At 57.1% G+C, this 15,226-nt stretch overlaps 1 protein-coding gene across 1 annotated transcript in view; it reads left to right on the forward strand.

The window, feature by feature from the left end:
- Positions 1 to 801: 801 nt before the first annotated feature.
- Positions 802 to 15,226, forward strand: part of LOC147113201 (ribosomal RNA processing protein 36 homolog) — a 50,342-nt gene continuing 35,917 nt past the window's right edge. Inside the window, exons 1-2 of the mRNA XM_085998123.1 lie at positions 802 to 911; positions 7,784 to 8,051. Coding sequence (XP_085854249.1) covers positions 7,790 to 8,051 — 262 coding nt within the window. The 5' untranslated portion in view covers positions 802 to 911; positions 7,784 to 7,789. The remainder of the gene's footprint in view (positions 912 to 7,783; positions 8,052 to 15,226) is intronic.

Below are 15,226 nucleotides of genomic sequence, written 5' to 3' on the forward strand. Positions count from 1 at the left end.
TTTCTAGGGCCCGCTAACACTTCATTCCCGGTTGCTAGGGCCCGCTAACACTTCATTCCCGGTTGCTAGGGCCCGCTAACACTTCATTCCCGGTTGCTAGGGCCTGCTAACACGTTATTCACGGATGCTCGGGCCCATTCACACGTCATTCCCGGTTGCTAGGGCCCGCTTCACGTCATTCCCGGTTGCTAGGGCCCGCTTCCACGTCATTCCCTGTTGCTAGGGCCCGCTAACACTTCATTCCCGGTTGCTAGGGCCCGCTAACACGTCATTCCCTGTTGCTGGGGCCCGCTAACACTTCATTCCCGGTTGCTCGGGCCTGCTTACACTTCATTCCCGGTTGCTCGGGCCTGCTAACACTTCATTCCCGGTTGCTAGGGCCCATTCACACGTCTTTCCCGTTTGCTAGGGCCTGCTAACACGTCATTCCCGGTTGCTAGGGCCCGCTAACACGTGATTCCCGGTTGCTGGGGCCCGCTAACAGTTCATTCCCGGTTGCTAGGGCCCATTCACACGTCATTCCCGGTTGCTAGGGCCTGCTAACACGTCATTCACGGTTGCTGGGGCCTGCTAACACGTCATTCCCGGTTGCTAGGGCCTGCTTGCACGTCATTCCCTGTTGCTGGGGCCCGCTAACACGTCATTCCCTGTTGCTAGGGCCCGCTCACACTTCATTCCCGGTTGCTGGGGCCCGCTCACACGTCATTCCCTGTTGCTGGGGCCCGCTAACACTTCATTCCCGGTTGCTAGGGCCTGCTAAAACGTCATTCCCGGTTGCTGGGGCCTGCTTTTACGTCATTCCCGGTGACGGCCGTTGATTGGCGGGCGCGCGGCATGTCGGCGGCACGTGTTTCCGGGTCATGTTCCCTCCACTTCCGCGGGAGCCGGGAATCGAGTGAGTCCAACAGACGGTGAGGCGCCTCCGGCTTTTCCGACAGTGCGGTGCTCCCCCAGTACTGTCCCTCCGGCTCCTCCGACAGTGCGGTGCTCACCCAGTACTGTCCCTCCGGCTCCTCCGACAGTGCGGTGCTCCCCCAGTACTGTCCTTCCGACAGTGCGGCGCCTCCGGCTCCTCCCACAGTGCGGTCCCTCCGACAGTGCGGACCCTCCGACAGTGCGGCGCCTCCAGCTCCTCCCACAGTGCGGTCCCTCCGACAGCGCGGCGCCTCCGACAGTGCGGCGCTCCCCCAGTATTGTCCCTCCAACAGTGCGGCGCCTCCGGCCCCTCCGACAGTGCGGCGCTCCCCCAGTACTGTCCCTCCGACAGTGCGGTCCCTCCGACAGTGCGGCCCCTCCGACAGTGCGTCGCTCCCCCAGTACTGTCCCTCCGACAGTGCGGCCCCTCCGACAGTGCGGCGCCTCCGGCTCCTCCCCCAGTGCGGCTCCTCCGACAGTGCGGCCCCTCCGACAGTGTGGCGCCTCCGGCTCCTCCGACAGTGCGGCGCTCCCCCAGTACTGTCCCTCCGACAGTGCGGCCCCTCCGACAGTGCGGCGCCTCCGGCTCCTCCCCCAGTGCGGCTCCTCCGACAGTGCGGCTCCTCCGACAGTGCGGCGCTCCCCCAGTACTGTCCCTCCGACAGTGCGGCCCCTCCGACAGTGCGGCGCCTCCGGCTCCTCCGACAGTGCGGCGCTCCCCCAGTACTGTCCCTCCGACAGTGCGGCCCCTCCGACAGTGCGGCGCCTCCGGCTCCTCCCCCAGTGCGGCTCCTCCGACAGTGCGGCTCCTCCGACAGTGCGGCGCTCCCCCAGTACTGTCCCTCCGACAGTGCGGCCCCTCCGGCAGTGCGGTGCTCCCCCAGTGCTGTCCCTCCGACAGTGCGGCCCCTCCGACGGTGCGGCGCTCCCCCAGTACTGTCCCTCCGACAGTGTGGTCCCTCCGGCTCCTCCGACAGTGCGGCTCCTCCGACAGTGCGGCGCCTCCGGCTCCTCCGACAGTGCGGCGCTCCCCCAGTACTGTCCCTCCGACAGTGCGGCCCCTCCGACAGTGCGGCTCCTCCGACAGTGCGGCGCTCCCCCAGTACTGTTCCTCCGACAGTGCGGCCCCTCCGACAGTGCGGTGCTGCGCCCTCTTGATAAAGAAAGGTGATTGTCGGGTTGGGGCCAAGGTCCAACTAGATGATCTCCCGTCACCGCAGTCGCCCGATACAACGGATTACTAACTCATCTAGAACAGAGGAGGCTGAGGGGAGATTTAATTGAGGTGTATAAAATTATGAGGGGCTTGGATAGAGTGGATAGGAAGGACCGATTTCCCTTAGCAGAGCGGTCAATAACCAGGGGGCAGAGATTTAAAGTAATTGGTTGGAGGATTAGAGGGGAGTTGAGGGGAAATTTCTTCACCCAGAGGGTGGTGGGGGTCTGGAACTCAATGCCTGAAAGGGTGGTAGAGGCAGAAACCCTCATCACATTTAAACAGTACTTGGATATGCACCTGAAGTGTTGTAACCTACAGGGCTACGGACCAAGAGCTGGAGAGTGGGATTAGGCTGGATGGGCCGAATGGCCTCCTCCTGTGCCGTAAATATTGAGGATTCTATGTAATCATAAGAACATAAGAAATAGGAGCAGGAGTAGGCCAATCGGCCCCTCGAGCCTGCTCCGCCATTCAATAAGATCATGGCTGATCTGATCCTAACCGCCAATCTACTATCACAGAACCATCTCCTGCATCTAACAGAATTAGACACACGAAATAGGAGCAGGATCAGGCTACACGGCCCCTGGGCCCGCTCCGCTACCCACAGGGCCATGACCGATCCGAACCTAGACTCAAGTCCAAATTCCTGCCCGCTTCCCGTAACCCTTAATTCCCTTTACTTCTAGGAAACTGTCTATTTCTGTTTTAAATTTATGTAATGATGTAGCTTCTACAGCTTTTTGGGGCAGCATATTCCATGGACCTACCAGCCTCTGAGTGAAGTAGTTCCTCCTCATCTCAGGTTTGAAAGAGCAGCCCCTTATTCTAAGACTATGCCCCCTAGTTCTAGTTTCACCCATCATCGGGATCATCCTCCCCGCATCCACCTGATCCAACCCCTTCACAATCTTATATGTTTCAATAAGATCGCCTCTCATTCTTCTGAACTCCAATAAGTAGAGTCCCAATCTACTCAACCTCTCCTCATATGTCCATCCCCTCATCCCTGGGATTAACCGAGTGAACCTTCTTTGTACTGACTCGAGAGCAAGTATGTCCTTTCTTAAGTATGGACACCAAAACTGTACGCAGTATTCCAGGTGCGGTCTCACCAATACCTTGTACAACTGAAGCAATACCTCCCTATTTTTATATTCTATCCCCCTAGCAATGAAAGCCAACATTCCATTGGCCTTCTTAACCACTTGCTGCACCTGCATACTAACCTTTTGAGTTTCGTGCACCAGGACCCCCAGATCCCTTTGTACTTCAGTACTTTCCAGTTTCTTGCCATTAAGATAATAACTTGCTCTACCATTTTTCCTGCCAAAGTGCATAACCTCACACTTTCCAGTATTGTATTCCATCTGCCAAATCTCTGCCCATTTACTTAGCCTGTCTATGTCCCCTTGCAGGTTTTTTATGTCCTCCTTATGTCACAGTGATCAATCTCTCTCAATGAGTCCACAACAAACTCAGACATGAGGTGAGGAAATCCCCAGTGGAGGAGAGCTTTGGGCACCTGCTCCTCTCGAGAAACCTGCACTCACCACACGTCACACCTCAAATTACTCATATACTGAATCCCAAAATGTTGTCCTGTTCTGTATTCAGTCCTCCATCACTGAACGCCGTTCACTTTTGAAGGGGAAGGTGCTGGATGTCGGGGCCTGTGGACCCACAGCAAGGGTCGGTCAACGCTTTCATTAAAAGAAAGACTAGCGCCTTTCATGACCACCGGACGTCCCAAAGCGCTTTACAGCCAATGAAGTACTTTTTGAAGTGTAGTCACTGTAGTAATGTAGGAAACACGGCAGCCAATTTGCACACAGCAAGCTCCCACAAATAGCAATGTGATAATAACCAGACAATCTGTTTTTAGTGATGTTGATTGAGGGATAAATATTGGCCCCAGGACACTGGGGAGAACTCCCCCGCTCTTCACAATAGTACCACGGGATCTTTTGCGTCCACCTGAGGGAGCAAACGGGCCCTCGGTTTAAAGTCTCATCCGAAAGACCATCCCTCCGACAGTGCAGCGCTCCCTCAGTACTGCACCTCCGACATTGCAGCGCTCCCTCAGTACTGCCCCTCCGACAGTGCAGCACTCCCTCAGTACTGCCCCTCCGACAGTGCAGCGCTCCCTCAGTACTGCCCCTCTGACAGTGCAGCGCTCCCTCAGTACTGCCCCTCCGACAGTGCAGCACTCCCTCAGTACTGCCCCTCCGGCAGTGCAGTGCTCCCTCAGTACTGCCCCTCCGACAGTGCGGCACGCCCGCAGTGCTGCCCCTCCCACAGTGCAGCGCTCCCTCAGTACTGCCCCTCCGACAGTGCAGCGCTCCCTCAGTACTGCCCCTCCGACAGCGCAGCACTCCCTCAGTACTGCCCCTCCGACAGTGCAGCGCTCCCTCAGTACTGCCCCTCCGGCAGTGTGGCGCTCCCTCAGTACTGACCCTCCGACAGTGTAGCACTCCCTCAGTACTGACCCTCCGACAGTGCAGCGCTCCCTCAGTACTGCCCCTCCGGCAGTGTGGCGCTCCCTCAGTACTGTCCCTCCGACAGTGCTGCGCTCCCTTAGTACTGCCCCTCCGGCAGTGTGGCGCTCCCTCAGTACTGCCCCTCCGACAGTGCAGCACTCCCTCAGTACTGCCCCTCCGACAGTGCAGCACTCCTTCACTACTGTCCCTCCGACAGTGCAGCGCTCCCTCAGTACTGACCCTCCGGCAGTGCGGCGCTCCCTCACTACTGTCCCTCCGACAGTGCAGCACTCCCTCAGTACTGCCCCTCCGACAGTGCGGCACTCCCTCAGTACTGACCCTCCGACAGTGCAGCACTCCCTCAGTACTGAACCTCTGACAGTGCGGCGCTCCCTCAGTACTGAACCTCTGACAGTGCAGCACTCCCTCAGTACTGTCCCTCCGACAGTGCAGCACTCCCTCAGTACTGTCCCTCCGACAGTGCAGCGCTCCCTCAGTACTGTCCCTCCGACAGTGCAGCACTCCCTCAGTACTGACCCTCCGACAGTGCAGCACTCCCTCAGTACTGTCCCTCCGACAGTGCAGCACTCCCTCAGTACTGACCCTCCGACAGTGCGGCGCTCCCTCAGTACTGAACCTCTGACAGTGCAGCACTCCCTCAGTACTGAACCTCTGACAGTGTGGCACTCCCTCAGTACTGAACCTCCGATCGGTGTAGCACTCCCTCAGTACTGACCCTCCGACAGTGCAGCACTCCCTCAGTACTGACCCTCCGACAGTGTAGCACTCCCTCAGTACTGAACCTCTGACAGTGTGGCGCTCCCTCAGTACTGCCCCTCCGACAGTGTAGCACTCCCTCAGTACTGCCCCTCCGACAGTGTGGCGCTCCCTCAGTACTGTCCCTCCGACAGTGCCGCGCTCCCTCAGTACTGCCCCTCCGGCAGTGTGGCGCTCCCTCAGTACTGCCCCTCCGACAGTGTAGCACTCCCTCAGTACTGCCCCTCCGACAGTGCAGCACTCCCTCAGTACTGCCCCTCCGACAGTGCAGCACTCCTTCACTACTGTCCCTCCGACAGTGCAGCGCTCCCTCAGTACTGACCCTCCGGCAGTGCGGCGCTCCCTCACTACTGTCCCTCCGACAGTGCAGCACTCCCTCAGTACTGCCCCTCCGACAGTGCGGCACTCCCTCAGTACTGACCCTCCGACAGTGCAGCACTCCCTCAGTACTGAACCTCTGACAGTGCGGCGCTCCCTCAGTACTGTCCCTCCGACAGTGCAGCACTCCCTCAGTACTGTCCCTCCGACAGTGCAGCACTCCCTCAGTACTGTCCCTCCGACAGTGCAGCGCTCCCTCAGTACTGTCCCTCCGACAGTGCAGCACTCCCTCAGTACTGACCCTCCGACAGTGCAGCACTCCCTCAGTACTGTCCCTCCGACAGTGCAGCACTCCCTCAGTACTGACCCTCCGACAGTGCGGCGCTCCCTCAGTACTGAACCTCTGACAGTGCAGCACTCCCTCAGTACTGAACCTCTGACAGTGTGGCGCTCCCTCAGTACTGAACCTCCGACAGTGTAGCACTCCCTCAGTACTGAACCTCTGACAGTGCAGCACTCCCTCAGTACTGAACCTCCGACAGTGTAGCACTCCCTCAGTACTGACCCTCCGACAGTGCAGCACTCCCTCAGTACTGACCCTCCGACAGTGTAGCACTCCCTCAGTACTGAACCTCTGACAGTGCAGCACTCCCTCAGTACTGAACCTCTGACAGTGCGGCGCTCCCTCAGTACTGAACCTCTGACAGTGCGGCGCTCCCTCAGTACTGAACCTCTGACAGTGCGGCGCTCCCTCAGTACTGAACCTCTGACAGTGCGGCGCTCCCTCAGTACTGAACCTCTGACAGTGCAGCACTCCCTCAGTACTGACCCTCCGACAGTGCAGCACTCCCTCAGTACTGAACCTCTGACAGTGCGGCGCTCCCTCAGTACTGAACCTCTGACAGTGCGGCGCTCCCTCAGTACTGAACCTCTGACAGTGCGGCGCTCCCTCAGTACTGAACCTCTGACAGTGCGGCGCTCCCTCAGTACTGAACCTCTGACAGTGCAGCACTCCCTCAGTACTGAACCTCTGACAGTGCGGCGCTCCCTCAGTACTGAACCTCTGACAGTGCGGCGCTCCCTCAGTACTGAACCTCTGACAGTGCGGCGCTCCCTCAGTACTGAACCTCTGACAGTGCGGCGCTCCCTCAGTACTGAACCTCTGACAGTGCGGCGCTCCCTCAGTACTGAACCTCTGACAGTGCGGCGCTCCCTCAGTACTGAACCTCTGACAGTGCGGCGCTCCCTCAGTACTGACCCTCCGACAGTGCGGCGCTCCCTCAGTACTGAACCTCTGACAGTGCGGCGCTCCCTCAGTACTGAACCTCTGACAGTGCGGCGCTCCCTCAGTACTGAACCTCTGACAGTGCAGCACTCCCTCAGTACTGACCCTCCGACAGTGCAGCACTCCCTCAGTACTGAACCTCTGACAGTGCGGCGCTCCCTCAGTACTGAACCTCTGACAGTGCGGCGCTCCCTCAGTACTGAACCTCTGACAGTGCAGCACTCCCTCAGTACTGAACCTCTGACAGTGTAGCACTCCCTCAGTACTGAACCTCTGACAGTGCAGCACTCCCTCAGTACTGAACCTCTGACAGTGCGGCGCTCCCTCAGTACTGAACCTCTGACAGTGCGGCGCTCCCTCAGTACTGAACCTCTGACAGTGCGGCGCTCCCTCAGTACTGAACCTCTGACAGTGCGGCGCTCCCTCAGTACTGAACCTCTGACAGTGCGGCGCTCCCTCAGTACTGAACCTCTGACAGTGCAGCGCTCCCTCACTACTGTCCCTCCGACAGTGCAGCACTCCCTCAGTACTGAACCTCCGACAGTGTAGCGCTCCCTCAGTACTGACCCTCCGGCAGTGCGGCGCTCCCTCACTACTGTCCCTCCGACAGTGCAGCACTCCCTCAGTACTGAACCTCTGACAGTGCGGCGCTCCCTCAGTACTGAACCTCTGACAGTGCGGCGCTCCCTCAGTACTGAACCTCTGACAGTGCAGCGCTCCCTCAGTACTGAACCTCTGACAGTGCGGCGCTCCCTCAGTACTGAAGCTTCTGCTCTGTTTGTTCCTCAGCTGACGATGGTCCGCAGGAAGCGACCCAGTGAGAGGGAAGAGGCGGCGGACGAGGCGGACGGAACGGGCAGCTGCATCCAAGCCACGGGGAGGACCGGCCATGGCGCTGGCGAGGCGGGGGCAGAGAGCGAGAACCGGGAGAACGATTTGGGAGAGAGCGAGGCTTCTGACGGAGAGGCCGAGAGTGGTTCAACAGGCAGCGGCGATTCCTCAGACACCGATTCTGCGAAGGTGGATGAGGATCGGAGTGCCCTCTCGATAAAGAAAGGTGATTGTCGGGTTGGAGCAGTCGTTGGGGCCAAGGTCCAACTAGATGATCTCCCGTCACCGCAGTCGCCCGATACAACGGATTACTAACTCATCTAGAACAGAGGAGGCTCAGGGGAGATTTAATTAAGGTGTATAAAATTATGAGGGGCATCGATAGAGTGGATAGGAAGGACCGATTTCCCTTAGCAGAGGGGTCAGTAACCAGGGGGCAGAGATTTAAAGTAATTGGGAGGATTAGAGGGGTTTTGAAGGGAAATTTCTTCACCCAGAGGGTGGTGGGGGTCTGGAACTCACTGCCTGAAAGGGTGGTCGAGGCAGAAACCCTCGTCACATTTATAAAGTACTTGGATATGCACCTGAAGTGCCGAAACCTACAGGGCTACGGACCCAGAGTTGGCAAGTGGGATTGGGCTGGATCGCTCTTTCTCAGCCGGCACGGACACGATGGGCCGAATGGCCTCCTTCTGTGCCGTAAATATTGAGGATTCTATGTAATCACAGTGATCAATCTCTCTCAATGAGTCTACAACAAACTCAGACATGAGGTGAGGAAATCCCCAGTGGAGGAGAGCTTTGGGCACCTGCTCCTCTCGAGAAACCTGCACTCACCACACGTCACACCTCAAATTACTCATAGACTGAATCCCAAAATGTTGTCCTGTTCTGTATTCAGTCCTCCATCACTGAACGCCGTTCACTTTTGAAGGGGAAGGTGCTGGATGTCGGGGCCTGTGGACCCACAGCAAGGGTCGGTCAACGCTTTCATTAAAAGAAAGACTAGCGCCTTTCATGACCACCGGACGTCCCAAAGCGCTTTACAGCCAATGAAGTACTTCTGAAGTGTAGTCACTGTAGTAATGTAGGAAACACGGCAGCCAATTTGCACACAGCAAGCTCCCACAAATAGCAATGTGAAAATGACCAGCTAATCTGTTTTTGGTGATGTTGATTGAGGGATAAATATTGGCCTCAGAACACCAGGGAGAACTCCCCCGCTCTGGTGTCCGTGCGACCTTTTACGTTCACCTGAGAGAGCATACGGGGCCTCGGTTTAAAGTCTCATCCGAAAGACCGCCCCTCCGACAGTGCAGCGCTCCCTCAGTACTGCCCCTCTGACAGTGCGGCGCTCCCTCAGTACTGCCCCTCCGACAGTGCGGCGCTCCCTCAGTACTGCCCTTCCGACAGTGCGGCGCTCCCTCAGTACTGACCCTCCGACAGTGCAGCGCTCCCTCAGTACTGCCCCACCGACAGTGCAGCACTCCCTCAGTACTGCCCCTCCGACAGTGCAGCACTCCCTCAGTACTGCCCCTCCGACAGTGCAGCACTCCCTCAGTACTGACCCTCCGACAGTGCAGCACTCCCTCAGTACTGCCCCTCTGACAGTGCGGCGCTCCCTCAGTACTGCCCCTCCGACAGTGCGGCGCTCCCTCAGTACTGCCCTTCCGACAGTGCGGCGCTCCCTCAGTACTGACCCTCCGACAGTGCAGCGCTCCCTCAGTACTGCCCCACCGACAGTGCAGCACTCCCTCAGTACTGCCCCTCCGACAGTGCAGCGCTCCCTCAGTACTGCCCCTCCGACAGTGCAGCACTCCCTCAGTACTGACCCTCCGACAGTGCAGCGCTCCCTCAGTACTGCCCCTTCGACAGTGCAGAGCTCCCTCAGTACTGCCCCTCCGACAGTGCGGCGCTCCCTCAGTACTGCCCCTTCGACAGTGCAGAGCTCCCTCAGTACTGCCCCTCCGACAGTGCAGCGCTCCCTCAGTACTGCCCCTCCGACAGTGCGGCGCTCCCTCAGTACTGCCCCTCCGACAGTGCAGCGCTCCCTCAGTACTGCACTGCAGTGTCAGCCTAGATTTTTGTGCTGAAGTCCTTGGAGTGGGACTTGAACCCACAACCTTCTGACCCAGAGGCGAGGGTGCTGCCCACTGAGTCACTGCTGACATTGGGTGAGAAGGAGGGAAAGATGAATCAAGACTCCATTTTCGGGGTTAAATCCTTTCTTCCTGATTTGCCTCTTGATATACCTATCAATTCATCCAATGAAAAGCGACGAGTTAAGAAAGTAACTATAGGTTTTTATTGGCTAAATAACAGAGCCCACCCTCGTGGGTGATCGGATACAACAAGGAGGAATGCCAGCCAGTCGACTACCTTTATACCTGGGCAGGTAGGTGGAGTCATGGGCGGAGTCAGCAGTGGTCAGCCCAGGTATAGCAGCGTGACAAGAGGCGACCTCGTATAGTGATACAACAGTGTGAACAGTGATAACCATAGAGTAACGATATAACAGTGATAACTATAGTGTAACGATAGTGAATGATAAAAGTGGTTTACCACATTCACCCCTTGTTTAGATTTGAGTCCGGCGGGGTGAAGTGTACTACCAGTTCTGGTATGTCAGTCTGTCCGGAGGCCTCGTAAGCCTTTCTGATCGTCGCAGCGGCGGTGTTGCATTATCCGGTGTTAATGCTGGTGTCTGCGTGGTCGGCGAAGGCTCGTGGGGTTCCGGCATGCCGTCTACCTGGTCTGGAATTGGGGGGGGGGTGAAGGTGGTGTCTCCGGGGTGCCCGAGGGTGCGAAGTCTCGTAAGGAGACTGTGTCCTCCCGCCCGTCTGGGTATGCCACATAGGTGTACTGGGGGTTGGCGTGCAGGAGGTCCACCCTCTTGACCAGGGGGTCCGTTTTATGGGCCCTCACGTGCTTTCGCAGCAAGACGGGCCCCGGGGAGGTCAGCCAGGTTGGTAGCGTGGTTCCCGTAGTCGACTTCCTGGGGAAAGCAAACATTCGTTCATGGGGGGTGGCGTTGATGGCAGTGCAAAGTAGTGACCGGGTGGAATGCAGCGCTGCCGGGAGGACTTCCTGCCAGTGGGAGGTTGGGAGGCCCTTAGACTTTAAGGCTAAGAGGACGGCCTTCCATACCGTCGCGTTCTCTCTTTCTACCTGGCCGTTCCCTCGGGGGTTGTAGCTGGTGGTCCTGCTTGCAGCAATACCTCTCGCTAGTAGGAACTGACGGAGTTCCTCGCTCATGAAGGAGGAGCCCCGGTCACTATGTATATAATTTGGGAACCTGAACAAGGCGAAGAGGTCGTTCAGGCATTTAATGACCGTGGTACTGGTCATGTCTGGGCAGGGGAAGGCAAAGGGGAAATGGGAGTACTCATCAACAATGTTGAGGAAGTACACATTACGGTCAGAGGACGGGAGGGGCCCCTTAAAGTCGATGCTCAGGCGCTCGAAGGGGCGGGTGGCCTTGATCAGGCTTGCTCTGTCCGGCCTAAAGAAGTGCGGTTTGCACTCGGCACAGGTCTGGCAGTTCCTGGTCATGGTCCTGACCTCCTCGATGGAGTAGGGCAGGTTGCGGGCCTTAATGAAGTGGTAAAGTCTGGTGACCCCGGGGTGGCAGAGGTCGTTGTGGAGGGTCTGAAGTCTATCACTTTGCGTGCTGGCGCATGTAATTCGTGACAGAGCATCGGGGGGTTCATTCAGCTTACCTGGCCGGTACAAGATATCATAATCGTAGGTGGAGAGCTCGATTCTCCACCTCAAGATCTTGTCATTCTTGATTTTGCCCCTCAGCTTGTTATTAAACATAAAAGCGACCGAACGTTGGTCGGTAAGGAGGGTAAATCGTTTGCCTGCCAGGTAGTGCCTCCAGCGTCGTACCGCCTCCACAATCGCCTGGGCCTCCTTCTCGACTGACGAGTGTCGGATCTCAGGGCCCTGTAGGGTCCTTGAGAAGAAGGCCACCGGTCTCCCCTCCTGGTTAAGGGTGGCGGCTAGGGCGAAGTCGGATGTATCGCTCTCGACTTGGAAGGGGATGGACTCATCCACTGCGTGCATAGTGGCCTTGGCAATTTCTCCCTTAATGAGGGAGAAGGCTGCGCACGCTTCCTCCGTAAGGGGGAAGGATGTGGACTTCATGAGGGGTCTGGCTTTGTCCGCATAATTGGGCACCCATTGGGCATAGTAGGCGAAGAGCCCCAGGGTTCTCTTCAGTGCCTTTGGACAGTGGGGGAGGGGTAGCTCCGTGAGGGGGCGCATTCTTTCGGGGTCGGGGCCGATGATTCCGTTCTCTACTACACAGCCGAGGATGGCAAGGCGCGAGGTGTTAAACACACATTTATCCTTATTGTAGGTGAGGTTCAGCCGTTGGGCCGTACGGAGGAATCTCTCCAGATTAACATCGTGGTCCTGCCGGTCGCGGCCGCAGATGGTGACGTTATCTAGATAGGGGAACGTGGCGTGCAGCCTGTTCTGGTCAACCATCCAGTCCATCTCCCTTTGGAAGACCGAAACCCCGTTGGTGACGCCGAAGGGAACCCTAAGGAAGTGGTAGAGGCGGCCGTTCGCCTCGAAGGCTGTATACTGGCGGTCCTCAGGGCAGATAGGGAGTTGGTGATAGGCCGACTTAAGGTCGATGGTGGAGAATACCCGGTACTGCGCAATCTGATTGACCATATCAGATATGCGGGGAAGGGGGTATGCGTCCAGCTGGGTGTACCTGTTTATGGTCTGGCTGTAGTCGATGACCAGGCGGTTTTTATTGCCGGTCTTAACAACCACGACCTGGGCACGCCAGGGGCTGGTGCTCCCCTCGATGATGCCCTCCTTCAGGAGACGCTGCACCTCAGAGCTAATGAAAGCTCTGTCCCCGGCGCTGTACCGCCTGCTCTTGGTAGTGACGGGTTTGCAGTCGGGGGTGAGGTTAGCGAACAGGGAAGGTGGCGGGACCTTGAGGGTGGATAGGCCGCAGGTGTTACGCGGTGGGCGGTTTAAAATCTGCTGGTTGTCGACTGTGAGTGGGGGGAGGGGTCCGCCGTATGCTAGCGTGACGCTTTGGAGGTGGGATTGGAAGTCTAGGCCTAGTAGGACGGCAGCGCATAGCTGGGGCAGGACGAGGAGTTTAAAATTTTTATACTCTGTACCCTTAACCGACAGGGTGACAACACAGTAGCCGCTGATGTCTGTGGCGTGTGACCTCGATGCCATCGAGATCCGGTTGCGCGTTGGCAGGACAGGGAGGGAGTAGTGGCTCACCGTGTCTGGGTGGATGAAGCTCTCCGTGCTTCCGCTGTCGAACAGGCAGGTCGTGGCGTGGCCGTTTACTTTGATGTCCATCATCGACTTGGACAGGTGATGCGGGCGGGCCTGGTCCAGTGTGACGGAGGCTAGTGTATAGCTGAGCGGGTTGTTGTAGTCTGCGGTTGAGGCGGTAGTCGGGTCTAGAGGCATGGTGGCGGTTGGGCGTGGTGGGTAAAATGGCGTCTCCCACGAGGTTGGACAAAATGGCGGAGAAGATGGCTGCCCCCATAACTCACATGAGGCACTGCTGGTGTCGGTTGCCTGTATCAAAGATGGCCGCCCCATGACTCACATGTGGGGATGCTGGCCTCTGTTGCCTTGAAGGAAGATGGCCGCCCCCACAGCTCGCATGAGGCACTGCTGGCCTCTGATGATCCACCTCTGCAGGCCTTAGCGAAGTGGCCTTTCTTCATGCAGTTAGAGCAGGTAGAGTTCCTGGCTGGGCAGCGCGACCTCGGGTGTTTCGCCTGGCCGCAGAAGAAGCAGCCGGCGGCCCGATCGCGGGGGTCCGATGTCGGAGCCGGTACCGGGGGTGGCGGTCTCGATCGGGTCCGGGACGCCGACGCTGAGGTAGGTCCCAGGGGGGTTGCTGCGGGGGGTATCGCGGTCGGGGTCGGTCCCAAGTCCCAGGGTCGCGAGTTACAGTACCTTGAGTATGCCTCGAGGTCCCGATGGGCCACCTCTAGAGAGAGAGCGAGGGCTGCAGCTTTGTCCAGGTCGAGGTCCCTTGCTTCCAGTAGTCTTTGCCGTGAGTAGTCGGACCGCAGGCCTTTCACGAAGGCATCGCGGACATTGTCTTCAGTATTTTCTGCCGCCGTTACCGCTTTAAAGTTACAGTCTCTGCCGAGTGCTTGTAGCACCCGTAAAAATTCCTGCACGGGCTCTCCTGGCTGTTGCGGGCGGGATCTTAGGAGGTGTCTGGCATACATGGAATTTACCGGGGTTTGGTACTGTCTTTTCAGCCGGTTGATGGCGTCCTCGTATGTTTTAAGGTCCCGGATGAGTGCGAATACTTTAGGGCTCACTTGGGCGTTCAGAACTCTTAGCATGGATTTCTGAGGCACGCCGGATTCTCCCAGGTAGGCTTCGAAGCAGCTCAGCCAGTGTTCGAAGTCGAGGGCTGAGTTTGCTGCCTGTGGGTTTAGATCCAGGTACGGTGGTCTGAGGGCTCGCAGCCAGGCCGGCTGTTGTAGCTGGGCGTCTGGCTGGTCGCTTGGCTGGTCGTTTGACTGCTCAGGTGTCGACATTTTAAAATTTAGCCAATAAAATTGATATAGCTATCAATTCATCCAATGAAAAGCGACGAGTTAAGAAAGTAACTATAGGTTTTTATTGGCTAAATAACAGAGCCCACCCTCGTGGGTGATCGGATACAACAAGGAGGAGTGCCAGCCAGTCGACTACCTTTATACCTGGGCAGGTAGGTGGAGTCATGGGCGGAGTCAGCAGTGGTCAGCCCAGGTATACCAGCGTGACAAGAGGCGACCTCGTATAGTGATACAACAGTGTGAACAGTGATAACCATAGAGTAACGATATAACAGTGATAACTATAGTGTAACGATAGTGAACGATAAAAGTGGTTTACCACACCTCTTTTATTGTCTTTTGTTCTTTAATTGCTGGTGGCAGCTCCTGACTAAAGTAATCACTTCCATACCAGCAGGCCTCAGCCAGCAGATACGGTAGCTGAGTCGTTCTGGTACTCGTGGACATCAGTTCCATGACTTGGATGAAGGGACTGAGCGTAATATATCCAAGTTTGCTGATGATACAAAGCTAGATGGGAAAGTAAGCTGTGAGGCGGACACAAAGAGGCTGCAAGGGGATAGAGATAGACTAAGTGAGTGGGCAAGAAGGTGGCAGATGGAGTATAATGTGGAGAAATGTGAAATTATCCACTTTGGTAGGAAGAATGGAAAAGCAGAGTATTTTTTAAATGGTGAGAGATTGGGAAATGTTGGTGTTCAGAGGGACCTGGGTGTCCTTGTACACGAATCACTGAAAGTTAACATGCAGGTACAGCAAGCAATTAGGAAAGCAAATGGTATGTTGGCCTTTATTACAAGAGGATTTGAGTATAAGAGTAAAG

This window comes from Somniosus microcephalus, chromosome 9 (assembly GCF_052327205.1).
Source record: "Somniosus microcephalus isolate GS21.2 chromosome 9, FLI_Smic_1.0, whole genome shotgun sequence".
In the NCBI taxonomy this organism is placed as follows: Eukaryota; Metazoa; Chordata; class Chondrichthyes; order Squaliformes; family Somniosidae; genus Somniosus; species Somniosus microcephalus.